At 45.8% G+C, this 9549-nt stretch overlaps 1 protein-coding gene across 1 annotated transcript; it reads left to right on the forward strand.

The window, feature by feature from the left end:
- Window positions 1–22: 22 nt before the first annotated feature.
- On the forward strand, window positions 23–5764 carry PHF5A (PHD finger protein 5A). Its single transcript, XM_003202297.4, has 4 exons — window positions 23–233; window positions 507–530; window positions 1811–1977; window positions 5071–5764. The coding sequence occupies exons 1-4, from the start codon at window positions 182–184 to the stop codon at window positions 5158–5160; spliced, it is 333 nt and encodes a 110-aa protein (XP_003202345.1). The 5' UTR covers window positions 23–181; the 3' UTR covers window positions 5161–5764.
- Window positions 5765–9549: the final 3785 nt, after the last annotated feature.

Genomic DNA, 9549 nt, shown 5'->3' on the forward strand with positions numbered 1-9549 from the left:
GTGGGGATACGGCCGTCCCCCGGGTCGAAGGGAGCGGCGAGACGGGTTGCGCTTGAAGCACTACGCAGAGCTCGGTTACGGGTCGGCGTCCCCTCTCGGAGCGCCGCTTTGTCAGACGCTCTCCACACCCCTGCCAGGACCGGGGCACGGCGGCAGAGCGCCGAGAAGTGTCGCCGGCGCCATGGCCAAGCACCATCCGGATCTCATCTTCTGCCGCAAGCAGGCGGGCGTCGGTGAGTACCGCACCTTGACGTGGGGTCGGGCGGCCGTTCGGGCCCGCGCGCGCAGCTCTCCGCTCAGGGAGAGCTTCGCACCTTCGCGGTGCGGCGCCGCGTGCGGGTTTCCTTATGGCCGATGGGTGCCGTTGGCCGGACGCCGTGCGCCGGAACTGTGGGCCGGGTGGGTGTGCCTTGAGGACAGGCATCGCTTGTGTTTGTGGTCTAACTGTAGCCGCGTTCCCATTTCTGCCTCAAGTAATGTATGTTTGTTTTTAATTCTTCTTACAGCAATTGGAAGGCTTTGTGAAAAATGTAAGTATATCTTCCGTTGTTTGAGAACCCAACACTGTGGTAAGAGCCTGCAGCTTGGTTTCTCTTCATGCTGCAGCAGTTTCAGTGGCTGCGGATACAATGAGTGCTTGATTGATGGATTTCTTCTAATCCAGAATGCAGAGCGATCAGCCTGATGATTTCAAAGAAGAAAAGCACATTTTTGGAATCTGATTCCCCAGCTTGAGAAGGGTTCCCTTCATCATCTAATAGAATGGGAAATGGATGGAAAAAAGTGCTTTCTAAAGCTACAGCAGATGAATATGCAGAAACAAATATCTGTGCAACCTACTGCAGGGAACCTACTTTAGCAAGAGTGTTGGATTTGATGATCCCCAGAGATCCCTTCCAACCCCTACAGTTCCATGCTAGTGCTCACCTATAGCAGCAAAGAAAGAGCACAGTCAATCATTAGATCCTCGAAGGAGCTTAGTACAAGAAAGCCAGCTATTTCTAGGCTCCAGGAAATTTTAAAAACAAGCAAAGTGAGGAGAAGCACAGTCTGAAGCAACAGAACTGTTTTCAAGAGCACGCAGAAGTTTAACAGATTCCCAGTGGTAGTAACTGAGGGCAGTCAGGATGGAGATTTAAGAGCAGGTTAAATGAGCTGTTTGTGGGAGTCAGGATTAAATGCCTTGGGAACTGGTAATAAGATATGAAGCCTTTCATCTGGAGGTCAGAGTTTTGGCTTAGGGCCAGCACAGCAGAGTCTGTCAATGGCATCTGATGGCTGTTTGCCTGTATGATAAGAGTGCTTGAATTTCACTCAGTTCCTTGTGAGAAAGCAAGAGCAACTCTGTGAAGTGGCTGTTTATGCCAGTTTGCCCTTTCTTTGGCCTTCTCACAGATGAAGGATTAAAAGCACCACAAGTACAATCTCATATCCCATTCCTCTGAGGGTAGTAACACCAGACTTTTGTTGGTATGGCTCTCTGGGAGATGCTTACACTGCTGCTTGTAGGTAAGGACGCTAGTCCTGGCCATCTGGCATTTTTTCACAAATGAAACGTTAAGGGAAGTTTCCAGAGTAAAAGTAATGGTATGACTTAAGCAGTGTTAGCTAATCACAAATGACATGGCTGTTGGCTTCTGAAGTCTGTATACAAATATAATGTTGCAGCTTGTACCTGTAAGCTAAAGTTCTGCAGTCTAAGTGCCTTGTCTTTGAGTGTACAGGCAAGTTCTTTGTCCAGAAGGCTTTTCCTCTTTTATGTGGGGTGGAAAAAAGGACGTTCTGTAACCAAAGACTGCTGTATTTGCAGGTGATGGCAAATGTGTGATCTGTGATTCGTACGTGCGGCCTTGCACCCTCGTGCGCATATGTGATGAGTGTAACTACGGCTCGTACCAAGGGCGCTGTGTGATCTGCGGGGGCCCAGGGGTGTCTGATGCCTACTACTGCAAGGAGTGTACCATCCAGGAAAAAGATGTACGTTGTCATCCAGTCTCCTGTAGAATTGCTTATGTCTTTGTTTAATAGCGATGCTTATCTTTAAAGCTAGTGATATTAGTGTTGGATGCTTGATAGTGATAGTGATGTTGGATGCTTGGCTTCTGCTCTCAGAACTGGCACTGGTTTTCATTACCTTGCACTTTTCTTTTTTTGTTGTTGGTTCCCAGTATTAATGGAGCATTTTGAGATAGCAAGCAGTGCCCCGATTCTACATCCCAGAGGACCCTTGAGTGCTTTGCGATGCATACTCACAATTCACTTCCTCTACACGCTGCTTGTTATCACTTTCAGCTGTTATCTTACTTAGATCTCTCAGCCTAGGTTTTATCAGCAGCAGAGATATTTTAGATGCTGCAAAGGCAGTGGCAGGATCAGCTTCTTACTGAGTCTGTGATCATACCATACATGGTATGATCATGCCACTGGCATGTATGGTACCGTAAGGCCTACAGAATCACCACCCGTGTTTATCTTTGTGTTTCAGTAAAGTTAGCTCTTAGTGTCCTTTGTCCTTTCTCCACTAATTGTCTTTTACAAGCTTAACATTTCTTGTATAATTTCAGTGGGGTGTGAATTTTTTAAATTCTTGTCTGCAATGGCCTATATTGTAAACACCTCCTTTTCTGCTAATTTCTTATTTCAATAAAAAATCAGAAAGAGAAGTTTAATCTTCTCTTTCTGAAAGATACTTGCTGTGCCTGTGCGACAAGGCAGATGTTCACTCTCTAGGTATGCAATAATATCCATCACAGTGAGTGCAAGCCATGAAGGACTGCCAGTGAAGTAGTAGGAAGACCATAGGGAGATGCAAAAACATGATGCCAGAATATGGACCTGACGGAGAGTATCTACTAAGGGTTGTGTAGTTTTTGGGCTGGATCCTTTGCAAATACTATCTCCAGCACACCTTGATGTCAGCAGAGTGTGCTGACAAACAGCTCTGTTTGATTTGGAAGAATGTGCTCAGCCGACTGAGCTGCTGCTTTAATTTTCTACAGCACTCATATTTTCTCTAGAGGTCTTGCAGGGCAAACCCTCGTCTGAATTTAGTCAGTAGATCTGACAGGACCACAATCTTTCTTAGTATCTAAGTATTATATGTGGATAGAAATGCTGTTGGTGGTGCTGCCTCCTACATCTGGAAATGCTGTGAGAAGCAGTAGTTCTATTGACTTGTCTGTGAAACCAAGGCACTTGGTAAAATAGACGTGTGTTTTATTTTTACCAATTCATAGTGATTCCTGATGGGTATTTTTCATAATCTAGTCTCATCTGTAGGTTCAGATGTAAAACAGCCTGCTGCTCTGGAAGGGAGGGTTATAGAGAATATAGAGCTGGAGGAGCAGAATAGCAAGTCAGAATTGAGGTATTTTGATAGCTGGATGAAACCTGCTGTAGAAGACCATTGCTCTGTACCAGCAAACTCGCATATTAGGAACTATTGCGAATGTGAATTTACAGATCTAAAAGAGCAAGTGACAAGATTGACTTGCAGGATTGAACAGAGCTGGCGCAGGTGTAGAATGCTCAGAGCAAGAACAGCCAAAGGTGGTACACATCACAATTACAATAGCTGGTGCTGACCTGAATAGAATAGGAAAAACAGGTGGACAGCTCTGCACCTGAAGCTCTACCACCCTAAGGCTTCAGTCACAGCACTTATCTTCCTTCATCCTCAGAGGAAGACTGAAAAGGATCAGGAAGGAAGAAATCAGATCTTAAAATGATGGAGGTGAATGCACTTAGGCACACAACGCAAAGGGCCTGGTTAGCCTTGGTTTGTGCCTCCCTGGAGAGAAATTGAGGTATTGTTTTACCTCAGTTTTGTCTGTGGGTAAGGTCCAAGATCTGCCTTGTCATCCAGGACAGATCTGAGTTGCAAAATATAAACCTTTCTTGGGGGACAGGAGCATGCTCATATTCTACCTCCTTGTGAGGAGGTGGAAGAATAAGCAGAGCCCTGCAGTAATGCTGTCAAGATTGTCACAGGCACCCTGGTTTGTGGGAGGCAAGGCTTGGAAGAGTCCTGCTGCTGAGGTTCCAAGTTGAATAACAAGACAGTAGCTAGAGATGGGTTGTAGCAACTGATTTCTCCCTTCTACTCTTTTCTTGTTACTTTTACTATGCAGACCTTCCCCAGCAGGTCACTTCTCCCATGCAGGAGCCAGTACTGATGGCACAGCTTGAGTGCAGTTTCTGCAGCGGCTGACATCTGCCCAGAGGCTTTCTAGATGTAATCCGCTCAGCCTTATGCAACAGTCAAGGACACGTGTTCTTCTGCCTGTTGGGCCCCTCAGCTGCTGTTGCCAGCCACAACGTTTTGCCCTCAAGAGTTATGCAGATGCTGGGCTCAGGTGGCTCACTGACAAATGTTCTGTGGTTTGCAGAGAGGTGCATGTCTCTGATTTGTGTTTGCAGCTATGCCTCTGAGATGGGGCTCTCATGTTCCCCTTCTTGCATATGTTTTGTTGTTGTTGTTGTTGGTTTTGTTGTTTGTTTGTTTTTTGCATACTTTCTATCACAATTCAGGTACAAGATCTTAATCCACATATCTGCTCTGAATAGCTGTCCTCTCCCAAGATGACCACATAGTCTCTGAAGTAATCAATCTAACCTGCAGGAAATCTGAGATTCGCTTTTGCTGTCACAGCTGAGAGTGGTCTCAACACAAGAGTGGCTTAGTGACATCTAAAGCAACGAGATTCTTTGTGGCTAAGGAGGGGAAAGGTTATTCCTCTGAGCCTCATAAATCCTCTGTATCCTAATTTAGAAAGAATCCAGTCTTGAGGCACCAAGCATCCTTTTCATTAAACCGTTATACGAGCTGTTTTCCATCTTCACCCTGAGGAGGAGACTGTCCTAGAGTAGTGTTAAAAAGGCATCCATCCTTTTTCTTCTTGCTGATAGTAACCAGAGTTTGAGGACAGTCTGCCTACACAGGTGTTTGAAATGCATGTTGAGGACAGGGTGGGGGGAGAGGGACCTGGGATGAGTCTCCTACAACTGTGTATGTGATGCTGGTGTTCTGTTTGCTCAACTCCCACTTCATGTTCTCTTTTCTTTTTGCAGAGAGATGGTTGCCCTAAGATTGTCAACCTGGGCAGTTCCAAGACAGATCTCTTCTATGAAAGGAAAAAATATGGATTCAAGAAGAGGTGATCCTATCTGTTCAAGGCTACACTTCCTGTCAGGTTGGCAAGAGGGTCTTGGAACATCTCTGGACTTTACTATTATTGAAAACCAGCTGACTATGTTTTCTAAAGCAGTACAAATTCAGTAGTATCTTTAGGGCTGAGAAGGGACTGAAACCTGATTGGAACTGACTATCAGAAACAGTAAATGTGGACTGGCTCTTGTTTTTTCAGTAGCTTTGCTAGAAGCTGTCTCAACTCGCTAAAAAATACCCTGGTGGGCAATCATTTGCATATGGAGGAGAGTGGCTCAGTAAAAACCAAGTGCCATTGCTGGTGTGGAGAAATGCTCTGCTTCCCTACTTACCAGCTCTCCTCTCAGCTGTTAAAAATCACCCCACACGTTGGTATTGAAGCACAGAGGGCCAGTCCTGTGTGTCTGCTCCCCATCTCTTCCGCCAGTATATTTCCATGCTGCCCTGTTCTGTGAAAAAGCTAGCACCATTTGTGGCTGGTGCTTTCCTAGGGAGAGCGCAGCTGTTCCATGTTTTCTTTGACAGATTAATCCAAGGCCCTTTCTGTAACCACTCCTGTAGGATGCATACCAATAAAGCTACTTCTCTTGTTTTTTATTTTTTGTGTAACAGAAGGATTTCTCTCTGGTTCGTTCTGTGCCTGGAGCTTTCTGGGGACACAGAGGATTAGCCCAGCTAGAACTGTACAATAGGTTATCAGGTTTCTGACAGTGTCTGCTTATGGCCATGTGACCTTGCTACAAGGAGCTTGAGGGAATGGCTATTGCTTTTGTGTGTGTGTGATCCCAGCCACTGACCATTTTGTCCCGTAGCATGAGGATCGCTGAGCTTGTAACCCTTATCCTGGCTAAAACGGCTGTGGATGTTGTTTCACCATGCAAACATCCAATCCCTTTCTAAAACCTACTAAGCTATTTGACTCGCTGTCCTGTTCTTGTGAATAAGTTAAAGCCTTCCCTGCTGTAACTGGAAACCAACTATTGTGTGATAGGCTATTAGCTGTATGCATGCTGAAAACCAGGGGCTGCTTGTTTGTCAAATACCAGTGCAGGCTAAAAGTGGTCTGTTTGCTCAGCAGAGATCTGGAAACGGGTGCCTTTACACAGAGGGATAACTGCCTGTGTGCCCCAGATGGTTAAATTAGAGCTATACCATGCCCCATGGGCCTTAAAGTCTTCATAAAGCACAGTGTGTGCTGCATTTAGGGCAGTCACTGTCTGTATAAGGCACCTTTGGGATTTCAGTTATTCCCCTGAAGCTAGTACTGATTCCTCTAGCTCCTCTCTGATTAAAATGTTTCTTCTACCTGTTGTAGCCATTTAGGTATTTCAGCTAAGAGAAAACAAGGAGACAAACTGTGATCTTCTTTCCCAACAAGTCATTTCTTTCTGCTGTAGCTGGCTCTAGCTGTGAGTGGTCCTACAGCTATCTCAGCTGTTCCTTCCTCCCCACCGGCAATGAATTCTATTTTGCTCTTCCAGGCTTTTTGCTGTCTTGAGAAAACCTGTATGTCTTCTTCCCTGCACCTCAGTTCCCTTGCACACCTTCTGGTTAATTTTTACTAATGTGGATGCTATTTGCCAATATACTCGGAGCAAACCAGTTCTCTGGTTCCAGCAAACCCACTCTTTGAGTATTTCTGCCTCAGTAAGTGGCTGTTTCTTGTTCCTGACTGGGAAGCTCATGTCAAAGCCATTATCAGTTGCGTTAAATTCTGTATTTCTTTAAAAACCAGTACATGACATGGAGATTTTTTTTTTGTACGTCGAACTTTATCACTTCAACCAGAATTTATCAGTTACTCTCAGTCAGGCTGCCTGGGATATCACATAAGGAATGCAGAAGGTTGGTACATATCTTTTCTGCTTTCTTTTCTTTCCCTGAAGTTTTTTTAGATGAGAAATGTCATTCAGTGAAGCCAGTGGGAAATGAAGTTTGAATTCCTTTTTTCTCAGAGCTAGTGCCTCTAATGCAGAGTAACCTAGAAGATCTAATTTTGGAGCAGCCCTTGTTCCTGACCATTTAACCAGGGGTTGCTATAGAGATCTGAGAGCCCTCATCCCTTCCCTCACCCCCAAAAAGGGCTGAGCACACTTACTTCCTTGGCACTCCTGCTGCCCTCGCTCTTCTGGGTGTATCGGTCTGCATTTGGCAGCAGCAAGAGCAAAGCTGCCATTTCTAGTTGTTCTGAGTCACTGGGCAGGTGGAGAGAGGGAGGGACGGGTGCTTTTCCCTTTGCCTTGTTTGCTCAGACAGCTCTGGGGAGAATGCCAAATGCTGCTGCTCAGATCGGTTCAGTGCCACTGCCTTTCTGGTACTTTCAGAGCACGGATGGGACATTGCCCTGGAGCTGCTTATTCAGACAAAGGTAATGGATACAGCTGGGTAGCCCAGAAAAACTCAGTTTTGCTTGCATGGTGATGATTTCTGTTCACTGGTGAATGATACCCATGCAGGGCTACCAGTATTTGTTACCTAAAGAGAGCAACAGAACAAAACTCATTGAAATCACTCTTGTCCAGTAGATTTCCTGTCAGAACTGCATCCCAGAGCACATAGTAAAGGAGTGATGAGGGAGGGAACGGGACGAGGAGTGTTCTGCTGTGTGCTGTTTGCCTCTGGAGAAGCATCACCAGCTTTGATGCTCCTGGTGCAGGCAATTCAGGGGCTCCCTGGCTGCAGGCAGTGGACAAGGACAGGTGGAAGGGATACTGCCTTTCCCATGGGGCTGAACTCCCATAGTGCTGGCTGCAAATCCTGAGTGCATGAGGCTGAACATCTTCCTGCTATTACTTTTCTAGGTAAAGTTAGTGCTTTTTTTTTTTTCCTTCAATCAAAAGGATGTTATGTAATAAGTAAAAAATCCTTTTATTTTAAATGTTTATACAGAGGGGGAGGAGAAACATGGGAACTCTTGGCCTATTAGGTAATTGGCCTCTGTTGCCAGTACTAACAAGGCATCGCTGCCTTGTGAAACAGGGATGTTCTCTACACACCCCTTCCGACCAAAGGCCAGCCACCGTGTCACAGCTCAGTTCTGAGCTCAGCAGCAGCTCTCCAATGCACCTCCTGTCATTGAATCGTCTCATCAAGGGCATCAACAAAACCCTTGAGCCTGAAACATGACCTTTAAAAAGTGCTGAGGGCTGGCAGATGCCTTGAGCCTACCTCTGAGCTTTCCCTGCACATAGGTGAAATCCTGCTTTCAGAAACCGTACCTGCAGAGGAAATGTTGCTTTCTCATTATGGAGATCAGCTGGAGATGTTTTGCCTATTTCAATAGCAGGAAAAAGAAATCCATTTCCTTGAGGTTGTCGTGTGACTTGGATGTAAAGAGGATTCAGAGTATACGGCGTTGTTAATTATGCTGATTACAACCTCACTGCCCTTCCTCAGCATTGATGAGCCCAGCAGGACTTACCTTGCCCCTGCGGCTGGGCCATTCCTGTCCTCTGTGTGTGCGACTTGGTGGCTGTGCTTTGATGTTACACCACAGGACCGGGAATGCAGGAGCGGATACAGGGACAGGATTCCTCCTCACACACGTGGGCCAGCGCAGCTGGGTAATTACAGGAGCGTGGTCAAGATGCAAATATCTTTAAGTGTCCTAATGTGTAAACACCCTCTTAGTAACACCTTATTAAAACAACAATAGAATTTTAGCAATGTAATTGCCATTTTTTCTGAACGGTGCTAAAAATAATGCCATCTTTTTAATTTCCTGATTGCTGGCTGACTGTGTGATTTTGTTTCCAGCCAAGTAAGTGATTGTTAGGGAGCTCTTTTGTAGCTAAGTTCCTGTTAAACTCCAAGTGATTAACCTAGCTCCAAAAGTAGCCCTGTTCTATGGCAAACCTCAGGTTCCTGAGAATACAGGAAAGATTCAGGTCCTTGAGACTTCTGGAGAGGTTCAGGTTGGATATGTGGAAGAATTTATTGTCAGAAAGAGCGGTGCTGCAGTGGCACAGACTGCCCAGGGACGTGGTGCAGTCACCATCCATGAGGGTGTTCCATGTGGATGTGGCACTGAGGGACATGGTCAGTAGGCATGGTGGGGATGGGCTGACCATTGAACTCAATGATCTTAATGGTCTTTTCCAACTTTAATTATTCTATTCTAAGGTGAAGGACTCCTGATTTAGGCAAGACAAGCAAAGTCCAGAAAGGTGCTGAGGATCTTTGTGGGAGCAGGGTAGGAGAGGAGCTCAGTATTTGGTGTCAGGGGGCAGTGGCCATGGAAAGTTATCTGACCAGGGGATGGGGAACTGCTCTGGTGGTCTTTGACCATTCTGAAAATAGGCAGTGAAAGAAACGTTTGCATGTATGGCTGTGTACTGAGAAGATCCTATTCCAAGAGAAACGCCGCTATGCGATGGAACGTT

The sequence above is a fragment of the Meleagris gallopavo genome, chromosome 1 (assembly GCF_905368555.1).
Source record: "Meleagris gallopavo chromosome 1, MGAL_WU_HG_1.1, whole genome shotgun sequence".
Taxonomy (NCBI): Eukaryota; Metazoa; Chordata; class Aves; order Galliformes; family Phasianidae; genus Meleagris; species Meleagris gallopavo.

Excerpts from the sequence above, each read along its gene's own strand:
- PHF5A (XM_003202297.4), top strand. The coding sequence starts at position 182 with ATGGCCAAGCACCATCCGGATCTCATCTTCTGCCGCAAGCAGGCGGGC. Across the intron at positions 234-506 it reads CCGCAAGCAGGCGGGCGTCG|CAATTGGAAGGCTTTGTGAA; the intron begins GTGAGTACCGCA and ends TTCTTCTTACAG. Across the intron at positions 1,978-5,070 it reads GTACCATCCAGGAAAAAGAT|AGAGATGGTTGCCCTAAGAT; the intron begins GTACGTTGTCAT and ends TTCTTTTTGCAG.